Source organism: Eretmochelys imbricata, chromosome 6 (genome assembly GCF_965152235.1).
Source record: "Eretmochelys imbricata isolate rEreImb1 chromosome 6, rEreImb1.hap1, whole genome shotgun sequence".
Taxonomy (NCBI): domain Eukaryota; kingdom Metazoa; phylum Chordata; order Testudines; family Cheloniidae; genus Eretmochelys; species Eretmochelys imbricata.
Genome location: NC_135577.1, coordinates 16,559,042 through 16,585,392, shown reverse-complemented (window position 1 = coordinate 16,585,392; position 26,351 = coordinate 16,559,042). Strand labels below are relative to the sequence as shown.

The window sequence follows — 26,351 nt, the reverse complement described above, 5'->3', positions numbered from 1 at the left end:
CAGCCTGGGCTGGATGGTCAGTGTCATTTGGTGAAACCAGCCCAGCCTGCATCCATTACTGAGAGTTGTTTCATCCCCCGTTCAGTCTCCCCCCTCTACTGGAAAAATCACAATATTGGGTTAATTTCAATGCAATCCCTGAAACCGTGATTTAACAGGGCCTTACTGATAACACAAGAGAGAGATGGCAGCCTGGCCAAGTGCATCCTGAGACCCCTCCCTCCTCCTTTCCAGCTCCTTTGCTCCCCTTTCAGGGGAGGGATAGCTCAGTGGTTTGAGCATTGGCCTGCTAAACCCAGGGTCATGGGTTCAATCCTTGCCATTTAGGGTTACTGGGCCAAAAATTGGGGATTGGTCTTGCAATGAGCAGGGGGTTGGACTAGATGGCCTCCTGAGGTCCCTTCCAACCCTAATATTCTATGGTACATGGCAATAAATGAAGCTAAACTCTTCAAACCCACTCGTAGCATCTTTCCCACAGCAGCAATTGCTGTAGGGATGCAATCTGAACACCAGCAGGAGGGGAGAAGCTAAGAGACACTGTCTAGAATGGCAGCTCTTTGGGACAGGAACTGCCCACTTGGTCTGTGTTTGCACAATCCCTAGCACAATGGGGGCCTGGAGCATGACTGCAACTCCCAGGTGCTTCTGCAACAAAAAATAATCGCACAGGATTCACTGTTGGAAAAGGTTGGAGTGTGCTCAGTTTAAGCAAATCGTTTTCAGCCTGTGGGGTTGGTTGGGCACGTAATCAGTCATCACATGGGATTGAGCATTGCTGTTCTCCTTCTGGAGCAAGTGTTTTTAAACAGGAGGCTGGGGAAGAGCGTGTGGTGGATACCCTTCCTGCTGAGTGGGTCTATCTTCTCCCCCCCCCCCGCCCCACCCTTTACACTGAATTTACCCATTGGTGGGCCCTGGCCACAAGGATTTACAAGGAATGGTTAATGGAGAGGCTGTAGCCATCAGAGAGGCCTCCACAGTCAAACAACAAGAGGAATTTCACAAGGAATCAAAGCACACTGTCATAATACTATCACCTTCTATTTCTCTTGCACCAAGATGCTCTACAAGCTATATACATACAGTGCTACTGAAATGCAGCCACTTCTGAGGTGGACTGCTGAACCCGTACGACAGTGGGACAACTCCACGTAGAAATTCCTAGTCAGGGATAGTGCTTGAAACTTTATTCGGTGGGGTTTGGAAACCTGGGTAGAAGCAACCACCGGGTGGAGGATTCCAGGAGCCAGGACCTCAGCATTGCAGGCTGCCAAATAGGTCTAGGCACCTCAGCCTCTGCTGCCAGGGATGAGAAGATGATCCTGGAGCAGACAGGGTGCCTCAGCGTGAGGGCTCGAAGAGGTACTCCAGGTCCGGCTGCCGCAGCCTCTGCTCCTTGTTCTTGTTCTTCGTAAACTCTCTCAGCATCACCATGACATCATTCTCAAACACCTCCGGAGTGGGCTTTGCTTCTTCAGGGAGAAAGGACACAGGTTGAGACACAGCACTCCCAACCCCATTTCTCAGAGTCATCAGCTTCACATCTTTGTGCAGCCAATCAGGAGTCACACTGAACCCCGTCTCATATCCCTCTAAAGTTGTAGTGCCTCTTTCAAGTCTGCTTCACTAAATACCATGGGAACTCAGGTCAGAGCAGCTAACCACTTCTCCCAGTGAGACGCATCTCAGCTGTCAGCAAACAGCTCTAGGATATAGAGGGAGTAAAACTCTACACCCATTCAATTAATGCAGTATAGGGGAATTCTTTCCTGCCCCCAGTTTATGATCATCTTGTGCCTTGAAGCATGAGCATTGGAAGCCGCAGACATTTTCTGAGCAAGAGTCACTGCAGTTGCTATTCTGATCCCCATACTGTATATTGCTGCATGTGAAGCCCAGGTGAGCTGAGACACACTCATCATCCCAGAAAGCTTCCTGCTCCATCTCATCATAGGAGACAGGGGCCAGGGACCAGTTATAATACCTAGCTCTTGTAGACTTTACAAAGGTCAGTATCATCACCTTATTTTGTGGATGGGAAAACTGAGGCATGGGGAAGGGGAAGTGACTTGTCCAAAGTCACCCAGCAGACCTGTGGCAGGTCTGGGAATAGAGCCCAAATCTCCTGAGCCCTAGCCCACTGATCTATCCTCTAGGCCACACTGCCTCCCCTGAAGAGTGCCCTGTTGCACTCAGTACCTGTTGCCCAGTAGTAAATATCCCAGTCGTTGCTGGGCTCGTTGATCAGACGGTCATAGAGGTTCAGCTGCCGCTCGGTCATGCTGTTCAGATTCTCCTTTGCAAAGAGGCTAAGTGACGTGAGAGAGAAACCAGGAAGCATGAGGAACATAGGAACTGTCACACTCACAGCCAGGGTCCGTCCAGCCCAGCATCCTGTATGACACTGGCCAGTGCCAGCAGCAGGCAGATGTGGGATAATCTACCCCCAAGCAGGGCTCATCCAGGTCTCTAGTAGTTAAAGATCTGCTTAACACTGTAGATGAGATTTAATATCCCTAACAACATTGGTTATTCTTAATTATAACTCTGGATATTTTAATTATGCATAGAAATGTCAGGTCACTTGGGAATCTTACCTTGTTCCTGACTTCACTAACTTCTTGTGGTAGGGAGTTCCACGAGCTAATTAGGCACCATGTGAAAAGGATTCGCCTTTATTATTTCTGAACTTCCCATCCTTCTATTTAATTGACTGTCCCGTTGTGCTTGTTATGCGACAGGGAGAACAGAAGCTCCCAACCTTGCTTGTCTAGACCAGTCATTGTTTTATCAACTTATGTTTCCTCTTATTGGTCTGCTTTCGGACAATAATCTCAGTCTTTTCTTTCTCTCTTTGTAGGAGAGTTTTTCCAGGTCCTTGATCATTCTCAAACATCTCTTTTCGGCAATACCCTTTCGGAGACGGGGTAACAATACAGCATGCCTTAGCCAGCTGAGGCTGCACTACTGATGTACAGGACAGCATTAGAATATTTTAGCAGCACTGAATTTCACCTGCCATGGTGCTGCCCATTCCCCTAGCTGGGCTCGGGCTCGCTGAAGTTCCACGCAGCCCCCTGTAGCCTGACTAATCTCAGTCACTTCGTGGCCTCTGTGTGTCTGTGACCTCGCCCTGCAGGTCGCTACTTACACTGAACGGCACGGGACCCGGCACGGAACCTAAAGGCGAACTCGGTTCCCCGCCGCGGGGGAATGGGGAAGCCTGGCAGAGCCAAGGAGGGCCAGGAGAGCTGCTGGGGAGACGGAGACCCTCATGCCTTCCCCAAAGAAGGGGGCAGGAAGCGAATCCACCCAGGGAACGTAGCCAGCCAGAGGGAGACCCCGATCCGGGCATCCCCGCGCGGGGCCCCCCCCTTACCTGAGCAGCAGGCAGTTCTCCAGCATGCCTCGCTTCCTGCTCTCGTACAGGAGCCGGGCTCTCTTGGCCGGAAGCGGCTCGCTGGGGCGCTCCTGCCAGGGGGGCAAGGGGATCTCCAGCAGGTCCTTCCGCGAGTCGGCCGGGGAGCCGCCCCGACAGCCGCGCCGGGCGGGGAGCGAGCTCGGGCGGGGGGCGCGGAGAGCCCGTCCGGAGAGAGACAGGAGCTGCCGAGAGAGCGGGCGCGTGAGGGCAGCCGGGGCCCAGGCGGGGGCGGGGCTGCCTCGTAGTGACCCGCCCCCAGCCCGACACCCCGCAGGGCGCCCACCTGGGGCGGGGGTGGTGCCCCAGGCTCTGCCCCTCCCCCGCAGAAACTCGCCCCGCTCACCCGAAGCCCCAGCACCGCTGCCGCCGCCATCCCGCTCCCTGGGCCCAGCCGCTCTACTCCGGCCTCTCTATGGTACCCCCGGTCCCGGCGGGCGGGGGCGGAAGGGGCGTGTCCTGCGGCGGAAGGGGCGTGGCGTGACGGCGCTGGCTGTGGCGGTGAGCGGTTCGCGCGCTTCGGGCCTGCTCGGGACGCTGGGCCCCTGCGCGGTAACGGGTCGGCGGGGCCCCCCCCGGTGACTCGACGCAGTGGGGCCGGCGCGGGGGGGGATCGGGGCCGCGGGGCGGGGGGGCCGGTCGGCCGGGCCCTGAGGCGGTGGGAGCGCTGGACGGGCCCCCGCTCTCCCGGGGGGGTTGGGTGAAGCTGGCGGGGCGATCGTGGGGAGGGCGGTAGATCTAAGCGGGGGAGGGGGAGCCGGGTGGGCAGATGTGGGGGAGCCGGGGCGGGTAGGTCCGGAGGGAGGGAGGGAGGGAGGGAGGGAGTGTAGACTCAGGCCGGGCGCACATGGCCGGCCCGTGTTACTGAGCCGCCTCTCCCCGCAGTGCACCGCACCTCCTTCCTTCCTGTGCCCCCGGGCTCTGGCTCCCGCCGCGGCTGGAAATATGTCCGAGGGGGTGGATCTGATCGATATCTACGCCGACGAAGAGTTCAACCAGGTGAGCGGCGAGTGAAAGCCCCACCCCCCATCACGGCGGGGATTTGCAGAGAGTTGCTGGGAAGTCTCATGGAGTTGGGGGGGGGCTATTTGGAGAAGGTGAGCCCCCCCCCCCCCCCTTGCGGAGGATATTAAACTCCTGAGACTCGGAGGCTGTGAAGTAGGCTGCAAGGGACCACAGGTGGAATCTGGTTCCTACCCGTCTGGTAAAGGCACGTGATGGGGCTTGTGTGCCAGCAGAGGAGCATTATGGTGCTGAAGGGTGGCTCTGAAAATCCCCACAGAGCATGGGAAGCCTGCAAAGAGGGGGAGTGTTGTTAAGTCATTATCTGGGTCCATGACTGGAATCTGCTGGGATGTTTTTTTTCAGCTGGAGCGAGTGCTTGTTTGATTACAATCTGTGGGCAATAGGGAGAAAGAAGTGGGCAGTACCTATTGGACTGAAATGTCCTTTAAGACAGGGAGATCTGTGTTGTTGGAGAAGAGATGGATACAACAGATTGGGAATTTAGCCATCCTCTTCTGCAAAACATGAGGGTAAGAGACAGGAAATGAAACCAGAAGAGAGCTAGATGGGGCAACTACTAGAGATCTCTCTGCGACTACAGACACATGAACACAATCTGATTTAGGGTACTCAGGACTTCAGGATGCTGAGCTCTTAAGGAATTGTAGCTGCTTGAATAACTGGGTATTATCAGAGAGGTGCCTAAATTACAAAGAAATTATCCTGATGATACCAGGAACTGAAAATCTATCCTGGATTTACAAGAAGAAAATTATTGTGAATGTGTGAATAATAAGGTAGCTTATGTAGTAAGGAACATGAATGCAGTGGTCCAAATGTATTAGATTTCATGGAAGCAAATTTTGGAGAGTTAAAAAGTCTGGACAGGTGGGTATAATGGAAGCAAGTTCAGCTCCTTGAAGATGAAAATGCTACGGAAGTGCTAAGTCTGAGATCATGGAAGAAGGTTAGAGATTTTTAGACAGGAAACTGCAATCAATCTTGATTACTTTTCAGGAGCAAAATGCAAAGAACAAGAGACTGCCAGTGTGGTCTCATGAGGGGTTGAACAGAAATTTGAAGGCAATAAACTCCTGTTCTGAAAAGGTGGGAGGTTACCAAATGAGACTATACCAGAAGTTGAGCCGTGAGGGAAAAGTTAACACGGGCAAAAAAGAATGTTAACCATGACATGGGTGTTAAGGGAAATGTGAGAGACTTTTACAGGTATCCTGGGAGAAATAGTAGTGCTTGATTGGAAGTAGATGCATTAAATGAGGATGAAATTGAGGATGGTTCTAAATGGGTGATATCTTGAACGCCTTTCTGAAATCTTACCTTTAAAAGAACTGCATAAAAATTATGGTATTTCTGTGCTGTATGACCCCCAATAGCCTGGCTTCATCCCCCACTGAAAGCAGTTTTAACTTTAAAATAACCATTTACCTTTTTTTGGAATCCGCTTGGGACTTTCTGATTGACTGAAAGCATCCTAGAGTACAGCATGGTTATTCAAGTCTCACTGGATCCCATGCTATAATGATAGGTCAGAATTACATTCTGGGATGTGGCCATTGAAACAGTTCAGTGCAGAAATATACTTAATTTATTTTCCTTGCAGTTAACCTTTAACAAGCAAAATCAAGAAAGTAGCTTTGGACAGTTGAGTAGTATGAGAACTGAGTAGCTGTTGTTAAAGAGTAGGTATGAGAGAACTTGGAAAATATGAACATATGCAAATTAGTCTATCAGGATTACAGGCATTCTAGAGTAATGGAAAATGACTAACAAATTTCTTGAGTCATTGGCGATTATTTTGAAAAGCCCTGGGGAAGGAGATGTGCTACCAATCTTCAGAAAAGGGAGAAAGAGTGACCCTGGCAATTACTGTTTGGAAGGTCTATCAGTTCCTAATTAAAATAAAAGTCTGTAAACATCTTGAAGGATAGCAGAGATATGAGCAGTGTAAGCATCATGGAATTATAAAGAAAAAAAATCAAGCCCCTCTCATTTGTTGGCTTTCTGTTGTTTTGACTTTAAAGCACTTACTGTGCCACAGTAATTATCCAGGTTTGGATTGGCTCTGAGTATTTTCACGTGGCTTCAGAAGTGGCTGGAAAAGCAGAAACCAAGAATGGTAATAAAAGGCAATGTATTGAGTTGGGAGGAAGATGTTTACTGGATGCAGAAAAAAATCTGTATTGGACATGGTCTTACTCAACATCTTCAGTGGTTCTCTGGAAGTAAACCGCATGATAAAAACATTCACGGATAAAACATCTCCCACATACCTGAATAGCTGTAGTTTTTAAGTCTAGAAGTGATCATTATGATCCATCTAGTCTAACCACCTGCATAACCAAGGCCATGGAATTTCATTTTCAATGGGAGGAAGAAACCTAGAAAGCAACAGTGCTAAGAGAAAGAGGCTGTGGCGTGATTGTGGGTAGTTTGCAGTGTTGTGGTTGTTTTGGTCCACAGATCTTGAGAGATAAGGTGGGTGAGATACTGTCTTTTATTGGACTGACTTCTGTTGGTGAAAGAGACAAGTGTTCGCCACTAGAAGACATTACCTCGTTCACCTTCTGTCTCTAAGGTTATGTCTACACTAGAAACTTCAAAGCACTTCACTTTGAAGTGTGAGTGTGCGCTCTCCCAGCACTCGGAGCCTGTCCACACTAGCGCTTTAAAGCACTCAAATTTGCTGCACAATCACTGATTTTTCACACCCCTGAGCCAGCAAATTAGAGTGCTATAAAATGTAAGTGTAGACAAGCCCTAATAGTGGCTAGTGAGTTGGGCCTTCTGTATCCTGCTGCATGGTGGAGCTCAATTCTGTGGCAGGACACCCCTACTCCTGAGTCCTGTGATTAGTTTTACATCCTGTGACAAAGTAAAAATTCTACTGCAGCTATTTGTTCACAAAATAATTCCAGAGCACAAGATTGTAATTAAATCTAAAAATGCACCACTTAATCAATATACGATTAGTCAAGGGCTCAGTCCTTGCAAGGTTCAAATAGACACGGTTGCGGATTTGAGTTGCAGCAGGGAGATCTTAGCTGCAGAACATTGTTGCCATACTTTCCAGGTGGGGATGGGCTGTAAAGTGCTCTCTTTGTCTTACTGAATGAGGTGACAAAGGTAGTCTTTTACAGCCAGCGCATGGCAATGTGGGGAAAGGCCCTGAAAAGCCAGTTCTCTTCATGGCAAAGACAATATTGGGGTGAGATGGAAAAATGAACAAACCTTGGGAAGATCTTTGATTATTTATAGCTGGAGCGGCAGCAAATAGCATAATTAAGGCTTCAGAATGGTTTCCATTCCAACCCCCTATTCTTATGCACTTGTAACTTTCTGAAACTCACCTTTCAGGCTTGGTCTGTGTACAAAGGTGACTTTGTTGGGGGTGGAGGAGGAGTTTAAACAGAAACAGCTGAGCAGTTTTTGAGAATGAGTACAAAAATATTTTCCCTGTTAAAATTCTTGTAACCTTTTTAATCACCTCTGCAACTGAAATAGCTGGGGGCCGAAAATGGAAATTTGGCTTGGAAATAGCTCTTGCTTTTGAGAAGGGCTTGTGTAGAACCTTAACTGGCATTTCCCAACTTCACATTGTCTAACCTTGCAATCTTGGTACTTCCTTTTGTACGGAATGCAGTGCATCTTACTGCTCTTTGCTGCAACTTTAGAGACACATGTCAAAGGGTCAGGGCAACTGTATCTGTATTTCCCCTTTGTGGGGCACCCAGTTTAATTTGCAGAGCGCCCCGCCTTGCACTGTGATATCCACAGCAAGCCAGACTTCCTAAGAAGAACAGCGCCTGTGCTCTGCTGTCTCTCTGAAGACCTGTGGCCGGCGTATAGCCAGCAGTTATAAGTTACCATGCAGCTCCTTCTACATTTATTCTTAAAACGTATTACAGAGAAAACCTATTAAAACAATAAGAAAACATTACATGACTGCTCAGAAGCTTACCAGAGGGCACCCCCAACTCCCACCCAGGGCTCTGATAGATTTTAGTCCTTAAAAATCCAGAACTGGGTGCTGGCAGATCAGCTGTTTCTTTATACAGCTCAGCCCTTTGATCTTGGCCTGCTGTAATGGGTAATCAGCAGACACTGACCCTCTGTTCAGGGTAAAAACAACGAGGAATCCTTGTGGCACCTTAGAACGCCCATCTTTTCATGTACTGTGTATATATACCTGCTACTGTATTTTCCACTCCATGCATCTGGTGAAGTGGGTTTTAGCCCACGAAAGCTTATGCCCAAATAAATGTGTTAGTCTCTAAGATGCCACAAGGACTCCTTGTTGTTTTTGCTGATACAGACTAACACAAAGTACCACTCTGAAATCTGTTCAGGATGGAGCTTCAAAAGGCTGGGGTTTTGCATAACTGGAGGTGGGGAATTTGCATTAACCTCTCCCTAAGGATTCCCCAGGAAATCGACTTCACACTTATTGTCCCCAAAGTCCATATGCGTCTGGCACATTTTCAGTATAGTCTTTTAAATGCCCAGGTCTCTTATCTGTCACATCACCCCCCTGTGCGCACAATAATACATGAACTTTTACACAAGGCTATTCCAGGAAATTGCCATAGCTGCCTCAACTCCTTACTTTGATTGTCAGATCTTTGGAGGCAGGGACTGTCTTTGTTCTGTATATGCACTGTGCCTTGCACAATGGGGTCCTAGTCCAGGCCTGGAACTATTAGGCACTACTGCAATATAAATAAGGTGTCTGTTTATAGTACTGAGAAATACTCTTAGAGCTTATGCTCAAATAAATTGGTTAGTCTCTAAGGTGCCACAAGTACTCCTTTTCACGGCTGTTACTCTGAAACCTGTCTTAGTACTTTAGGATTCCAGGCAAGTCATAAGTATGAAAAATATACATTAAGTGGAACTCCACATATACCCCAGGTTAAATATAGCCTAGAGTAATATATTTATATATCTATATATATCTCATAAATATTTCATAATGAAATCTAGCCTAGAGCAAGAATTTGAAGGCAGATCTAGGACTGTTCAGTTTTGTGGCTAAGAAACTTCCTCGATTACCCATGAAAGTGGTGATGCTGTTTTTTTCTCACCCAAAAATGTATGCCCTATGTAGGGACTACCCTGATGATCAAAATATGAGTCCTCATCCTGAAAGGAAAACTGCACAACGCCTTCAAAAGATGAGCCTGGGAGCTTAAATGTATAACTTTGCTAGATACTGAAAATCATGGGCTCAATAGAAACACTGGACTTATTATGGCTTATTACAACAATCTGTAACCCACTATCTGCACCCCAGCTTCCCCCCCCCCCCCCCGCCCTTTCCTTTCCTTTCCTTTCCTTTCCTTTCCTCCCTGTTACTGGCAGGATGTTAACAAGCCACTTCACCTTGAATAGTCCCTTGAAATACATGTTAACTACTTATGCTTAACAATCTGCTCTACCTTGTATTTATCTGTGACACTGATTACGTTTCCCAGCCCCGAAGAAGAGCTCTGTTCAAGCTCGAAATCTTCTCTCTCTCACCAACAGAAGCTGGGCCAATAAAAGATAGTACCTCCGCCACTTTCTCTCTCTAATATCCCAGGACCAACATGACTATAACAGCACTGCATACAACATAGGTATATCTAACTCAGTAATGATACACTGGACTTTGATGGCAATGAAAACAAATGACAAAATGCTACACCTGTGTGTCTGAGGTTGTAGAAGAGACTTGCCTGCCAGATGCTGCATTTGAGAAGCAGCCTGCAGCCTTGTGCTTGGATTGTGTTGTGAGAGAGGTGAGCAGTGGCACAGGGATGACCTTAGGATGTTTGATCTGCAGAGGTGTTTTCTTTCATTGAGCCCCTGCTCTTTGGTGTTGCTTTATAAAGGTCGGAGTGTTCTGATTGCTTTTTACCTTAGAAATACCAAGTTTGGCCTGGCTCTGGTCTCCTGGCAGATGTTGAAAGCGCAACCAGACCATCTTAGCATTCCATTAACTGGGGTTTGCGTGGCACACAGTAGCACCTGGTTAAATTAAATTAAATTGGAGAGGGGGTTAATAGAAAAGAGCAACATAGTGTAGGCAGAAACTAAAGAGGAAAACCCATGGGGGAGGTTTTCAAAGGCGGGCATCTAATTCCCATTTTCTGCTGATGTTAGGCAACCAACACCATCTGTACCTATGAATATCTCCCCCTATGTGACTGAAAGATAAAGAAAGGAAGAGGCTGGCTTTATAAGATAGGCTCTGCTTTGGGATGCTAGCTGCAATCCTCCTCCTGTTATCACAACAGTAGCCAAAAAGAAAAGGGACTTGAGTCCTCACTTTAGGAAGTATGCTAATGATTGACTGGTTGGAGGGCAGGTGTTTTGACAAGGATGGGGAGACACTGGCAGTGTAAAAGGCAGCTGGACATGAATAAATGCAAAGGAAGGGGATTTCTGTGGAGAAAACACATTCTGTGGTGGATTCCACAACTGAAGAATTGTAGCAAATGTGGGGTTCTGGCTGTTGATTCAGAGATTTGAAGTCCAGAAAGGACCATTGTGGTGATCTAGTCTGACCAGGTGTACAACACAGGCCAGAGAACTTCCCCAAAATAATTCCTAGAGCTGATCTTTCAGAAAACATCCAATCTTGATTTAAAAATTTTCAGTGATGGAGAATCCACCACGATCCTTGGTAAATTGTTCCAATGGTTAATTACTCTGTTAAAAATCTATGGCTTATTTCTAGTCTTAGATTCAGCTTCCAGGCAGTGGATCACGTTCTGCCTTTCTCTGCTAGACTGAAGAGCCCATTATTAAATATTTGTTCCTTGTGTCACTACTCTTCTTATCAAATGTGGAGCTTGCCAAAGCGGTTTGCGGCAGGAATGGATCAGCATTCTCATTGCGTGCCACAGGATTACCTGGTTAATAGTGTGGGTACTGATGATCCAATCAGTGGATTGCATTCAAAGCCCTTTCTAGGGGTGAATCTCGATTACTTGCCAGTCGTCATTCTTGATGTAGATGCTTATAGACTGTGATCAAGTCATCCCTTAACCTTCTCTTTGTTAAACTAAGCAGATTGAGCTCCTTGAGTCTGTCACTGTAAGGCATGTTTTCTAATCCTTTAATCACTCTCGTGGCTCTTCTCTGAAGCATCTCCAATTTATCAACTTCCTCTTGAACTGTGAGCACCAGAACTGGACACAGTATTCCAGCAGCGGTTGCAGCACGGCATTTACAGGCACAGCCCATTACAAAGCAGGGAGACAATCTCTGTACAACTCCAGTGGTGGGATGCCAGCTACAAAGTTCAGTTCTAGGCACTTTGTTATAGAAAAACTGGCAATATATTGGGGGAGGAGGAGTTCAGAAAAGGGCAGGAGAAACGCCCAGGAGCTGGGGAGATTGACTTGTGAGGAAAGATTAAAAAATGTTTGAACCTTGGCTAAGTGATGACTATGGGAAGTCAGAACCGTTTGCAAGGAGCCATGGATCTGAAGATGAATTAGTGGTGGAAGGTCTAGCTAGGACTAATGGAAGGAGATTGAAAGAGGGCATTTTTAGACCAGTTTTAGACCAAGTATCCAAAAAGGTCCCACTGTGGAGACTTCTTTCTATAGGAATGTGGGGTTAGTGTTCCAAGGCAGGAGGATGGTCACCCCTCCTTGGAGAGCTGGACTGGTCCAGGCACTAGGGATCATCTATTCCATCCCCTGGACTAAGGCATGTACCTTCCTGGACTTCCAGGAACTGTAGCCTGGAAATGATGCATCAAGTCAGATCCCGCCCAACTGAACTCATTGGCTGTTTTATCCTTGATTTCATTAGGAGCAGGAGCAGGCCCTTAGATGTGTGTAATAGCTTTAAAATGGCTCTCTTTCTTGAAGGAATTGTCCGCCTGATCTCATGTCTCTGGCCTATCCTGGATGTACACTCCTGCTTATATTGTCTCAGTGCAAGAACAAGAGTGCACTTGATGAATTAAGATAATTAACTTCAAGCATATGAAATGGCTGCTAATGCATAATTAACCTGTGGCACTTGCTGCTGCGGGGTGTCAGTAAAGCAAATAGCTTTATAAGAGTTTTGAAAGGACCGTAGCATTTGTTGTAACAGTAACTGGGATAAAATGATAAGCTAAGGGCTCTAATGCTTACAGTCTAATAAGAGCAGTAGGAGGAAATTGCCCCCCACTTAATTGCACTGCTTCCTCAAAAGCCTCATGCCACCTTGGGTTCAAGTCTCCTAAGTTAAGCCTGGCCAGGAGACTGCAGAGGAAAGCCCAGATGCTGCAGTAGGCAGTGCTCTTTCCTCTGAGTGCTGAATCAGTGCCCCTAGGATCAGATGTAAAATGGAGGCCCTGGCCACTTGTGATCAGAAGAGTAGCCCTAGCCAGATTCCGTTCTGCGTTTGGAAGTTCTCCCCATAGTTTCATTTGGATGCAGCGTTCTTCACTTCCTGTCCTAAACTGTTGTCCTTTTTGTGACCCCCAAATGAGTCACATCTGCACACTGACACACAAGCTGCTCCCATGAGGCTGCAGAGCCCACACAGCTACAGGAGAGCGAGCCACATTCCACCGTGCCTCCTGCGTTGGCCGAATCGTGGTCTCTGTTCCATGGCAGAGGAGGTGGGGCTAGTGAGAACCAGTCTGGATTTGAAGTTCTCAGGGAGAGTTGGTGGCAATGAGAAAAGTCCTCTCTGTCATTGAACTCCTTTGTTGTCTGAAATTTATGGCAGGAGCTTTGCAGACACGTAGAGAAACGAGTCTTTCCCAAGGCCACTTAGAGTCTGAACCAGGCAGGAAAAATGTTATACCCAAGATAATTATTCAGATTTAGGATGTGGAAGACACAGAGAGGCTGAAGAACCAGGAGTGTCCCTGTTACATGGTACCTCAGCCCAGTAGCATTCCTTCCCTTTGGCTTCTGAGAGTGGGTGTTCTAGTGAAACTCGGTCTGGGCAGGAGAGAATGATTCCTTCTCAGGATTGTTTTGTCCTTGGCGTTTAATCTCTTGGGTGCACGGGCTGTCTCCCAGCAGATCAGAAGCACTGGACAGGACAAACCTCTAGCCTGCTGGAACCTCTCCCTTGACGTGACTGGCTAGTGATTGATTGTTGCCGAGCTGGTAAACCGGCCCTGTGGGCTTGTCACAGAAATGCTCACTGATCTCTTGTGTGTCCTAGGACTCCGAATTCAGTAATGCTGACCAGATGGATCTGTACGACGACGTGCTAGCAGCAAGCTCGCAGCCACCCGAAAGCCGCACCAGCAGCTCAGAGGCACCGACCGAGATCCGCCAGGAGCAATCCCCCAAGCCAAACAGCAAATCGCCTGCCATTCTGTATACCTACAGTGGCCTGCGCAACAAACGGGCTGCCGTGTATGTGGGCAGCTTCTCCTGGGTGAGTCGGGTCACTGATGCCTGCTGGAAGCACATGGCCTAGTAATGACTGTCCTCCACTTACTGGGGACAGATGCGGTGTCTTCAGTGCTTGCAGTCTGGGCTGCAATCGTAACTGTCAAGTGAAGTGAAATCAAGGTTGGTCTGTACGTGGATAGGGGTCCTCTAAGGAAACCCATGTTCTATAGAAAGGGATGTGGTGTAGGGGACTCTCTTCCCTTTGTGTCAATACTGAACCAGTGCCCCATCCTGGGCTTGCAAGGGCTGTGCTATCAAACAGTTAGTGAGGTGTGGTAGAACAGAGACCTGGACCACCTGTGGCCAATGGAGATCTCATGGTGCGGTCTGCATGGGACTGGGATATAGAGCCTTTCCAGCTTCGGAGCTAGTGCAGTGGGAGAATGATGGCTCTGCGCCAGCTTATGTGCTCTTGTGGCTGTGGGCTGGCTTATATGACATGAGGTGGTGGCTCTCTGAAGAACAGATGTCCCCACTACACAAGCCACTGACACAGTTGGGACTAATTGTCCCCTTTGTTGGTAGTCCCTGAGAGAAGCCAAGGACTGAATGGGCCTGGAGACAGAGCTCTGCCCCACAACCCCTGTGATCCTTTTTGCTCCAGGCCTGTTAGTTGGAGTGGCTCGTGGGGGAATCTTACCCTGCTGCTCAAACTCTGTAGACAGAGCCCTTCAATCACCACAGCTCTCCATGGTGCCTTTCCCCAGATCTTACGACTGTCATTTACAGCTGCCTCCCTGGGGATTGGTGGCTCCCAGACACTAGGGTTACTAGGCTGGGCTGTATCGCCTTCCCACTGAAAGCATTTGTGGCGTCAGAAACCAGAGCCTATGCTAAAGATCCTAGGGGGAGATTGAGCAGGGCGAGCCTTGGTGGTGGTGAATGATCGATAATGCTAGTCCTGGAACAAGGGTGTGTGGCCCAGAGATCCTGCCATAGGGCCTCAGCTGCTAACCCTGTCCTTTTCTACCTGTTCTCACTCAGTGGACAACTGACCAGCAGCTGATCCAGATTATTCGCTCAGTGGGGGTCTACGATGTGGTGGAGCTGAAATTCGCGGAGAACCGAGCCAATGGCCAATCCAAAGGGTGAGAGCTCTGGGGGGGACCCAAGGCCTTCTGGCATGGGGCCAGTCCGCAGAGGGAGAATTCCCAGGGTCTTCCGGCGGTGGGCCAGTCCAAAGAGAGAACACTGTTGGGGGAGACCCTGGACCTTTTCTCCTATGGGTTTGTCACCGTGATCGTCCTTCCTGTTCCCCTTGGGCAGGGTGTCAAGAGGCCTTCTTGTGGAGCTGTGTGGAGGCTTGAAAGGTGCTTGTGTGAATGGAGCTAGTGTGTTGAAGCACAGAGGATGAGGTAGTGAAGAGGTGATGGGGAGCTGATGGGAGGCATGTAGGAATGCCGGTTATCCTGCAGTGGTGGGTTGGGTTCAGCTGCAGATGGATGTCCATAGCGAGAGGTGAGGATTGCTGCTTTCTATGCTGCCTGGGCCATGGGGAGAGGTGTAAATTGAAGCATCCATGGTTGCCCATTGGGTTGTCCCCACAGATTGTGGTCGGGGGGAGGAGGGCAGGCTTGGTCCCTTGATGTGATGGGGTACTGGTCTGCCATCATCTGCTTTTCTCTGGCTCCCCCCAGGTATGCAGAGGTGGTAGTTGCCTCTGAGAACTCAGTCCACAAGCTCCTGGAGCTGCTGCCTGGCAAGATCCTCAATGGGGATAAGGTGGAGGTGAGACTGGCCACCCGGCAGAACCTGTCGCAGTTCGAGGCACAGGCTCGGAAACGTAAGTGGGACAGGCCCGCCACCAGGGCGGGGCGCAGGGTGCATGAGGAAGGGGAGACTCCCATTGGGCCCTAGAGATCCTGAGCAGAGCTTCAGCGGCCTGAACCAACCAAAACCCTGGGGTGGGGGCTGAATTCCCAGGAGTCTCTGCGTGTTTTTCCTGTTGCTGCCAAGTCTGATCAGATCCTGACCCGAGTCTTTATGATCCCATTTTAGGTGCTCATAGACTGCGAAGATCCCTCGTAGCCTCCTCCTCCTCCTCCTCCTCTCCAAACTGAATGGGCTTAAGCTCTTCAGCCTATCATCATAGCTAAGACCCTCCATATCTATTAGTAGCTCTTCTCTGGACCTTCTCCAGAATTTGTACATCCCTGCGGAGGTAAGGTGCCCAACACTGGACGCAGTACTCCAGCTGGGGCCTCACCATGGGCCTTGTACAATGGCCTTTTTCCTCAGTCTGATGGCCTGGCCCAGTGTCCCAGCCCCGCCCCGGCTAGGGGGCGCTGTGCAGCTGGAGGTGCCATCTTTCCAGGGACACACATGATGAAACTGGCCACCTGTGGTCATAGTCAATCCCATGGCACGTTTCGTAAGAGGAGAATTACTGCCCCCTAGTGCTCTGGACAAATTCCAACTGAGTGACTGTCCTGTAGCCTTCACACGCCCCAGGCAGTTGCAGTGGAACACCAAATTTTCCATTGCCCACCCTGAATTGTCAAAAAGGAGTGTTCTGCTGTGTCAGACCACTGCCACCTTCTGCCATGGAGGTGGCTGCATTTCAGTGGCAGGTGAGAGGTTCCTCTGTTCTGTCCCTTACCTCACAGGGCTGTTGTGAGGCTATTGGCTTTGTCTGCACTGGGGAATTGCCCTGGCTATAGCCATTGGTGTAGCTGTGCTCACCCTGATGGAGCTGACCAACGCCTGGTATGAATGGAGCTTCTACCTGAATGAAACCGGGCCAGCTCATAGCAGTTTACCATGTACACTAGGGGGTTTGCATCAGTGGCTGTTACAGGACCGCTCACCAGGGCAGGCAAGGGCTCAGTGTGTCTCCAGCCCTTTGATTCTGGGCTGAAAGGGGCTAGAGAAGGGAAAGTTTTCTTGTAGTAGTAATCTCCCTTGACTTGTTCCCAAAACTCTTCAGACATAGCCTCAGGTCCTGTCTGTCCCCACAGCTGCAGATGAGCAACATCTGCATGTCTGCTGCTGATTTAACCTCCTCAGACTCAGACTCCCTCATGGTCCGCATCTGGTTACTTGCTCTCCAGTACTTGGTAGCCATGAGAGTTTTGGATCCAAGCTGTGTCCCTCTAAGTTTGTTCACCTTATAATCCTGTTAACCCTTTCCAGATCCACTCCCCTAGGGGATTGCAGACTCTGTGGGTCACAGTCACTTAAAGTATTGGCAAGATTTCAGTCTCTGCCGCTGTGCAGGCCCAAACCAGTTGTATTAACCAACAAACAGGCAAGCTCTCACTCATGCAGTGCTCCGCTGCGGCCTCTTGCAATTTGTCAAGGCTTTTGGCTTCTGCCCGGGTAATCAATTTGCATTGCATCTTCCATCCCCTGTGTTCACCACCGGGGTGCTGCCTTGGAAGCTTTCCTGATGTCTTGGTGGAGAGCAATCATGCCCTGGCTGAGGCCCGTGGAAGTGGAGGCTACGTTTGGCTGGCTGGATCTTTCTCTTGGTACCTCAGGCTCCTCTGAAATCAGGCGTGTGGCTGTGGGAGACAGGTGCCCCAATCTCGAGGCGGGGAGGTGTGGTAGGGGCTGGTGCAGGGTCGAGGGGACGATATGTCCCTCCCTCGGTCACTGGGTCATTCCATGCCCTGCCTTCTTCCCCCTTCCCTGGGCTTGTGGGGGCTGCCGCACCAGCTAACTCCCTTCAGGTGGCTTTCCTATGGATAAAGTCACCCCTGTGCTCACAGGCCGTTCCTCTTCTTTGCTGGCTAACAGGGGTGCCGCCGAGGGCTCACTCCCGGGACTCCTGGGATTCGATGGATGGCCGAGCCACGCCGACAGAGAATGCCGTGCCGCCCCCTCGTGTGGAGAAGCCCCCTTCCGTGCTGCCTTTCTTTAACCGCCCCCCTGCTGCCATGCCCCTCATGGCCCTGCCCCCTCCCCCGATGCCTCCCCCGCCACCTCTCTCCTCCAGCTTTGGAGTGCCACCTCCCCCGCCAGGAATCCACTACCAGCATCTAATGCCCCCTCCTCCTCGACTGCCCCCCCACCTGGCCGTGCCACCTCCAGGGGCTGTCCCTCCTGCCCTGCACCTTAACCCTGCCTTCTTCCCCCCGCCAAATGCAACGCTGGCCCCGCCGCTGGACACCTACAAGGCCTCTGCAGCATATAACCACAGCAGGTGAGAGCAGCTCTAGCCTCTGCTGGACTTGGAAAGGATGGGCTGGAATTGTGGGGGCAGGAGACAGCAGCACCGTCCTCACCGTGTGTCAGCCAGATCTGGCCTACTGAGCCCCAAGAGGGCAAAAGGTGTTGCTATGGGGTGCCAGGTGGTTGCCCCTGGGAAGCTCTGCCAGGTGGGCATTGACCCTCAGCGCCTTTTGAGTCAGTTCCAGCGGGTGGGAGCTGTCTCTCCATGCCCAGCTGATAGGCGTGTGCTCTGTTCTGTGCAGTCGAGAGCTAGGCCCACTGCCTCCCCCGGTGAGCGAAGCCGAGTTTGAGGAGATTATGAACAGGAACCGAGCGATTTCCAGCAGTGCCATTTCCAAAGCGGTGTCCGGAGCCAGCGCAGGTAACAGCAGCCCCCTGCCACCTGCCGTCCTCATTCCCTGCCCAGTCCCTTTCCTCACCCCTCTCCTCATCTCCTGCAGGGGATTACAGTGATGCCATAGAGACCCTGCTCACGGCCATCGCTGTTATCAAACAGTCCCGCGTAGCCAACGACGAGCGGTGCCGTGTCCTCATCTCCTCCCTCAAGGATTGTCTTCATGGGATCGAAGCCAAGTCCTACAGCATGGGTGCCAGCAGCAGCTCCTCCAGGTAAATCCTTGCCAACCAGAGCAGGAGGGGAGAACTCCTTGTTCTCATCTTGGGCCTCTGGTGGAGATTGGGGAGGGGCACAGCTCACTACCCTTTGGGGAGACCTGAGTGGAAGGCAGCAGCCCCTTTGTCTGAAGATCTGGAGGGGAGCACGGCCTGGGAAACACTTAGCGCCTGGCCTTGTCTTCCAGAAAAAGACACCGGTCTCGGGAGAGGTCGCCCAGTCGGTCCCGCGAGAGCAGCAGGAGGCACCGGGACCCACTCCATAATGAGGATCGGCACGAGGACTATTTCCAAGAAAGGAACCGGGAGCATGAGAGACATCGGGACAGGGACAGAGAAAGGGACCGGCACCACTGAGAAAGGTGAGCTGGCCCGAGGCCCTGCTCCTTCTATCCCCCTTGTTCCGCAGGGCCATCTACCTGCTGCCAATGGGGCACACCTTCCCCTAGAGGGACGTGGCAAACTCCTGGGGGTGCAGACTGGACATTACGTAGTCTATTTCCCCTGGCTTTTAGCAGTTGACTCTCCGTGGCTAACATGGCAGCCCCTCCAGTTAGTGTCATAACTACACAGTGGCCGCCTTCTGGATCTCAAGCAACAAATGATCTTTCATTGCCTGCAGCGTGTGTTCCAAGAGGGAAAGCCCCAGGGGAGAAGAGAAGGGAATGTTCCCATATCTCCTCTGATGGCTGCTGAATAACCAGCACTGAAGTCCCTCATTGGTGGTTTTCCGCTGAAACTGCAACCAGCTTGGTGCTGCTACTTATTCATGTGCATCAGCAGAGTCATTTCCAGCTCCGTTCCTCTCCTTCCTGTGTCTTCACATGATTGAACTGTAGTAGGCTGTGAACCCACATTGCCCACACTGAACAGCAGAGAGCGAGCTCCTTGCCCTTTGCACTCTGTCCTCGTTTCTAGGTTCAATGCGGGCAGTGTGAGGACAGGGCTTTCCTTGGTCAGGTATCCTCCAGCTATGGAATTCCCTTCTGGGGTTAGCCTGCCAGAGTCCCTCACTGGCTGATTACAGCACCCTGCAATATCCTCCCTTCCTGTTAACCATCTGCAGAGCCACGGGACATTGAGCTCTGCTGTTTTGGGTAGCTTGGCTGGGGAGAAGTGGCTTCTTGGACTTTTAGGATGGAAGAGTCAATAGCATGTGTGTGTCCCCCCTCCCCCCAGTAGTGGGGGGACATGACAGTGGTCTTCAAATACTTGAAAGGCTGCCATAAAAAAAAGAAGAAAAGTTGTTCCCTCTTGCTACAGAGGGCAGGACAAGAGGCAATGGGTTCAAGCTATGGCACTACAGATTTAGATTAAATCTGCTTCCTAATTCTGAGAACCGTAGGGCAATGGAACAGACTGTCTAGGGAGGTTGTGGAAGCTCCGTCACTGGAGGTTTTCGAAAGAGGCTGTCTTGGATGGCTTAGACACAACAAATCCTGCATCTTGGCAGGGGGTCAGACTAGAACTAGATGACCCTTGCGGTCCCTTCTAACCCTCTGGTTCTATTATAGCTCTACTGGAGAGGGCCATGCAACCTTTTAACTTAGGGCTGATGGGTCAGGGCTTCCAGTTTCAGACCATGAGCTCCTTTCAGTCCACTATTTCAGAATCACTTGGTGGGTGCGGGGAATGGAGGGCACTGCACAGTTTCCCCTGTGTCTACCCAGATGTACAGCCTCTCCTGCTTTCTGTCGGGGCTTTTGTACAGCACTTAGTCCTAAAGAATTAAAAACAGCTACCCACTAGAATTGCCTTTGAAGGTCTTGACTAAAGCCCAGCAGCGTGACCCATATGCTGCCCCTGCTCTCCTCTGAGAGAGGCCACCACTAAGGAACAAGCTGACTCAGAAATTACAAAGCATCAACCCTGCAAACATAACATCCCATGGGAGCTCTCCCAATCCTGCCTGGGCAGGTGGGATAATGCCAGGATTTCTGCTGCCTCCCCTACCTCTAGCCGTACTGAGGTGGGCAGCGTTAGAACTACAGACCAGCCTCCAGTATCCTCTCGAGAACCACGGTGTTTTGGTCTCGTTCCTGCTGTGTGGGAAAGTTCTCTCTGCGGGACTCAGTGCATTGGTTGGGCTGCCTCTGGGTGAGACATAGGATGGCGGTGTCCTTAGTCTGTTGCAGGGGGAGTGCTCTGCGTTCTTTGTGCAGCTGTGAGGATTTTATTTGGCAATAGGCTGGTGCCTCTTAAATGATCTGCCTACTGCTGGAGTGCCTTCTCCTCTGAGCACTGCCGCACCCCGACACACTACTGATTTGTACTAGGGTAAGACCGAGAGGCCCCCCACTGCAACTGGATCAGCTGCTGAGAGTTTCTTACCCAGATCAAAACATTGGTCTCCAGGGGAGCCCTGGGTTTCAAACCCACGATTGCCTTATACTTTTAAACATTCGTCCCCCACCCCAAAATGTTTCCAGTGTGAGTATTGTCCAGGCATGATGGGGGCCTGGTAGTTAAAGCAAAGAAAGGGGGTATTGGGAATGGAGCCAAGCTTTCTTTGCCACTGATTAACAGTGAACTCTGGCAAGTTACTTCCCTTTTCTGTGCCTCAGTCCCCCCTGCCCCTCTCCAGTGGCCGTAGTATTTGTCTACCTGCCACGTACTTGTGGCTTAACCCATTACCCTTGTGAAGCGCTCAGATCCTCGGCTGAAAGACATTCTAGAATTGCCCAGTGTAACCTGGTCTTGTTAGCACGTCCTTTGGTGTAGAGAACTGCCTGGGGCAAGTCCCCTCTCAGCAGAACCTGTGTGGTTTGCAGGATTTATTCCGGAATGTACATTAAATATTCCAGGTGAAATGACTGCCCTCTAGGTCACTGGTTCCAATCCAGCCTGGGTTGGTCATGACCTTCTGGCGATTTGACCTGTGCAGGTTTGGCTGATCTCAGTCGGGTTCCTAGTGCACAAGAGTCCTCGCTGGAGAGCCCACGATCTGTTAGACATGAATTGGCCTCCTTGGCATTCCCAGCTGTTCAGCCGAGGCCAGAATGGGCCGGGGAGGTGGAGTGCCTGTCTCGGGACAAGGCACCTCACCTGGTGGAGCCTGCCCTGGGGGTGGAGGACTTCCCTCTCCAAGGCCGTGGATGCTGCACCTTGATCCTGTCAACACCAAACTTGCACGAAGACAAATGTTAAAAGGCAGGTCCGTGGGGGGGCCTTTGCCTCCAGTGGGGGAGGCTGACTGGGCCCCAGGCAGACCCTTGCTGAGCAGTTGGCATCGGCGGCAAATCAGTGCCTGGTCAGCGCAGCAGGGAGACTGTGTGACCTGTTGTCTTGTTCTGTCCCTTCCAGGAGTTTGGTTGGCAGTAAGTGTTTTTAATGGACTTATATCTCCTCACCTCGATCAGGACTGAAGGACGGAGGCCGCTCCACCCCTCTCCTCCCCACTGCCCCCAGCTCCTTCCAGGCACCCAGGGAAAGCCACGTCGCCTGCGGGACTCCAGCTGGCACATGGTGGCCTCGGGACCCACACTCGCTGCTGCTGCTTCCTGGGGAAATGCTGGAAGACGTGGAGTTAGGGAGGGATAGCATCGGGGCCACTGTGAGCAGGGAGTGCTCCAGTCCACGGATACTCGGACCCAAAGAGAAATGGTGCTTTTCCATGGAAGCTTGTGAGCTGCTTCCTCTCCGTGGCCCTTCCGGGGACAGCTGGAAGGGAATCCATCACCCTCGTGTGTGCTGGGGAGGGTTGGAGGTGGGGACGCAGATATCCCTGCGTGGTGTCTGCCGCCTGGCCTGCTTGGCTCACTGGGGCCAGTATCCATGCCCTCCCATGGTGCACTGTCTTCTCGTCCTGTGTTGGGGAGCTCTCCTGAGGAGTGTGATCCCTTCTCCCAACCAGTTCTAGGTCTGGCTTGTCTGGCCCATTATACTCAGCTTAGATAACAGCATTTCTTCTTTCCCCTGCCTCATGGAGAGCAGGCTGGCTGCTGCTTCCCATCACGTCTTTCTGCTCCCTGTTGCCGTTCCTGTAGGCGCCTCTGAGTCCTCTGCGTTCTGCCCTGGCTCCTCTAGGGGGCTTGTCCAGAACAGAGGTGGCCACTCTCGGCTGAACTCAACACCTCTGGCTCGCCATGCTGATCTCATGCAATAACTGTTCCAGTTCATGTTTTCCCCTACCGCAAGCCCCAGCCACCTGTTTCTCCAGAGCCAGCCTCCTCCCAGAGAGGCTGCCTTCCTTGTTTTAGAGGAAGCGGCATGGGCAGAGACTTGAGTGTTGTGATATCGGTGGATGGAGATGGGGTGGGCTGGGGGCTGGCTGGATGAGCCCAACCACTGATAACCTTGTGAGTTGCTTAGCCTTTTTGGGTGGTGGGAGGTGCATTGATTCCAGGAATGGAGAACTCTGCTAGGGAATCCTGCCCCTTCATAAACACTCTAGGAATGGGAGCTCCCATTCGAGTGCTGCGTGGGGGGTTTCTTTAGACAGCACCGCTGCTTGCTATTGCTCTACGGTGCGTGATGGTGAGCAAAGGGTTTGGGGTGGCTGAGAGTTGGTCTGCATCTAGCTAAGGCACCTTGGTGCCTCTTCCAGCACATGGGGCTGATTGTGTCCAACGGTGCGATGCCTGAAGGGCCGGGGGAAACATAACCACCATTTCCACCACAGCCTTCAGCTGGTGATTCTCGAAGGCTGGTGGGATAGGTGGTGTGGAAGGAGCCATGTTCCCTCGAGTAAAGGATGCTGTAGGGTACAGGTGGCTAGAGAGCAGCCTGCATGTGTCGCACCACAATGGCATCTGAGCAGCAGCCTGTGGAGACTACACATCCCAGCATGCAGTTCTCCAGTCACTTAGCTCAAGCTATAACACATTGCATGCTGGGACCTGTAGTCTCCAGAGCCTGCACCTTTATGTGAGACAGAGGTCAGCAACCACCTGCTGCATTTCATGACATTCAGTGTGGCCCTCCTGGCAAGTTGTGGACACAGCTGGGCAAAACCTGGGCACCATCCCCCCCAGCAGAGGTCTCGCGCTCCAGCTGGGCACATCAGAGAGGGTGGCAGGGACCGAGAGTGCACAGCCTGCCTGGAGGCTGGTGAAGTGAAGTGACACCTCCATAAGAACTGTGATCAGTGAGCAAAGGCCAGCTTTGGATGTCTTTTTTTAAAAGAAAATGACAAAAAACAGAAACTTAAAGTGAGGTGACATTAAAAAAAAAAAGTGTAAAATACCAGAAAACCCTTTGACAGGAGAGTGTTCTGTTTTTTTACGTAATGACACAAATTTTTAGTTTATTTCAGAATAGTGGGGGGAGGGGGGGATGATAAAAAATAAAATAAAAAACAACTCCCCAATTCCCCTCCCCCAGTTCTCGGTGATTTGATTTTTGTCTCTTTCTGATAGGTTGGAAATTGTGTAATAAACTTGATGACGTTGTCAATCTTTTATACTGCATTGTATGTTTTTTTTTCCTTTTGTAACAAAATATTTTAAATAATAAATGGGGTGTGAGCTGTTTTACGGAACCTGCATTGCATAAGATTCTCTCTCTGGGGCCATGGTGGTATTGGTACTGTAAATGGGGATCTAGGGTTTGGGACTCTGGACTCCTGGATTCTTGACCTTGCTTGTGATCTGATTTTCAGAGGCGCTGAGTCCTCAGAACCAGCACCAGCATTTAATGGTCAGACATATAGGAGGCTGCCAAGGACACTAGGCCAGCTACACCCACCCCCAGCCAAGGCTGCTGCCTGCACTTCTAAAGTATGCCTCCAGCCCAGCCTGCAGCTCCCTGCCCTGCAGCAGTGGCTGGGACTGAAAGCAACTGCTCGGCCATGGCTTCTCTCTGGCTATCCCCTCCCCAGGTAGGGGAGATTTCAGGGGTTTCTGACCCTTTAAGGGCACACCTGTTTGGAAGTTGTGGATCTCTGCCTCTCAGCCAGGACAGCATTCAGGGCTGTAGTGCTTTAAAAGCACCACCTTCCAGCACTGACCGTAGGCAGCACCATTGACCTCAGCAGGTCAGTCCCATGCCCTGTGAAGTGTAAGGAATACTGCCTCCACCCCAGGAGGTCAGATCAGTGCCTGTGGGATGCTTTGAGATCCACTCTTCAAAAGGGACAGAGGCAAAGTTTTGCGTGCTTTCCAACAGACCGTGGTTCAGGCTGTACGTCAGTCCTTGCTATCCAAGAGGATCTGAAAGTCGTGGTGCTTAGGGGTGCGTGGAAACCGCGCCATTCTGGGTAGGCCTAAGTTAAGGTTAAAATAATCAGAAGTAGGAAAGTCAGAGGTTTAGAATGAAACCCTAAATGCTCGAGTCTGGAAATAACGCAAACTGTCCCCTTCGCCTTCCGTTACCCTCCCCTGGCCACCTACCCACTGTTAGCTGTCTTCTCTGTTGAGTGCTCGCATTACAGTAGTACAGACTTCTGTTGATGGTCTAGCCCTCTGTATCAAGGGATGGTGGCCTGAATGTCCATGATGAATGTAGGGAAGGTTGGCGGTGGCTTGGATCTGGATTGTTGGGGCGCCTTGGGTCTTTTTAGGAGGGTGACTGGGGCAGAGCTCTTTGTGGTGGATGAGGACAGGATATTGGATAGATCATGTGTAGGGTAATGGGGGTAATGTCTCATACTGCCAGCATGGGGGTTGGCAGTGTAGTGGCTGTTTTCTGCAGCGTGGTGATGGTCTGTGGTCCATAGTTGAGAAGTAGATAGTGGTTGGGGACACTGTTAAGGTTGGTGACTGTACTTTATAGAATTCCCAGAACAGCTGGGTTTTGTTTCTTTGGACTAAAATCGTGCTATTCAAACCTTTTAAACATATCTCCATGTTCTTTGGCTTTCAAGTGCTTAATGATTTCATTGCCAGAGGTCAGCTGCATGGTTCCTTTACAAACTTACTGGGTTGTTTTTGTTTTTTTTTGGTTGGGAAATTAAGTTTTTGGCAATGGCTTTTTATAATGTATGGAACTTTCTGTAGATGGAGTTGCAGCTGATGGGAGCAGAGCCCCCCCCCTCCCCCCCCCGGGCTGTGACTGCTGTGGAGTTCATAGGCGCAGCCTGTGCCATTCGAAACCGCATACAGGTTCCTACATCTCTGCCATGCCTGGTCCTAGTCAAAATCCTCCTCTCCTGACTGCTGCTCAGGGCCTTTGGCAAGGGCTGGAACCCTGCTGTTACAATGGGTGCAAGAGACCTCATCAAATTTAGAAGGGCCATGCAAAATACCAGGTAACCTAAAAACCCTTTTGAGGCTCCCCGAAACTCTTCTCCCTCAAGAACGTCTCTTCTGATCCCTCCCTGAGGCAGCTCTCTGGCAAAAGCAGCTAACATGAGCTGTGGGGTGGACTGGAGGAGTGTTGGTGGAGCTGGAGATAGCTCTCAAGCGAGGTATGGCAGCAGGCTAGTTGTAGACTTCCCTATGGAGAGGACCACGCAGAGGTGAGATCTGCAGAACAATCTCCCAGGGGAAGTGGGGGAAACCCCAGCCCTGAAGACACCTAAAACTAGACTAGGGACAAATTCCTAGACGACATCTTGTTGGGACCAATCCTGATGTATTAAGTGGGACCTGATTGGCCCTTCCAAGTTGCATTTCTGGGGTGGTTCCTTGTAAAAGGAAGACGCTTGGCAAATACAGGCTTCTGGCAGTCCTGCACAAGGGGTTGGGACTTGGTGTCAGTTATGAACTGGTTCTTGGTTAGTTAAGCACCGTGTTGTGGTGTGCGTATGTGTGGGGAGGGAGGGAGACCCAAGCTAGAGGGGA

General features: G+C 50.8%; 2 protein-coding genes across 5 annotated transcripts; one reads left to right on the top strand and one right to left on the bottom strand.

Annotated features, from left to right (window-relative positions):
• Positions 1–1,028: 1,028 nt before the first annotated feature.
• SDHAF2 (succinate dehydrogenase complex assembly factor 2) lies at positions 1,029–3,859 on the bottom strand. The gene is made up of 4 exons (XM_077820905.1): positions 3,768–3,859; positions 3,383–3,606; positions 2,203–2,312; positions 1,029–1,475 (listed from the first exon to the last, which is right to left on the bottom strand). The coding sequence occupies exons 1-4, from the start codon at positions 3,795–3,797 to the stop codon at positions 1,345–1,347; spliced, it is 495 nt and encodes a 164-aa protein (XP_077677031.1). The 5' UTR covers positions 3,798–3,859; the 3' UTR covers positions 1,029–1,344.
• Positions 3,860–3,877: 18 nt separating this feature from the next.
• CPSF7 (cleavage and polyadenylation specific factor 7) lies at positions 3,878–24,109 on the top strand. 4 transcript variants are annotated; one of them, XM_077820901.1, is made up of 10 exons: positions 3,878–3,922; positions 4,307–4,420; positions 13,610–13,828; positions 14,830–14,933; positions 15,483–15,628; positions 17,584–17,989; positions 18,261–18,379; positions 18,459–18,627; positions 18,819–18,992; positions 21,934–24,109. In XM_077820901.1, exons 2-9 carry the CDS (start codon positions 4,367–4,369, stop codon positions 18,985–18,987), a joined length of 1,386 nt encoding a protein of 461 aa, XP_077677027.1. In that variant the 5' UTR covers positions 3,878–3,922; positions 4,307–4,366; the 3' UTR covers positions 18,988–18,992; positions 21,934–24,109. The 4 variants fall into 4 exon arrangements, with proteins under 4 accessions (XP_077677027.1, XP_077677028.1, XP_077677030.1 ...); XM_077820902.1 differs by lacking the exon at positions 3,878–3,922 and adding an exon at positions 3,929–3,973; XM_077820904.1 differs by lacking the exon at positions 3,878–3,922 and having other exon boundaries at positions 4,248–4,420; positions 21,990–24,109.
• Positions 24,110–26,351: the final 2,242 nt, after the last annotated feature.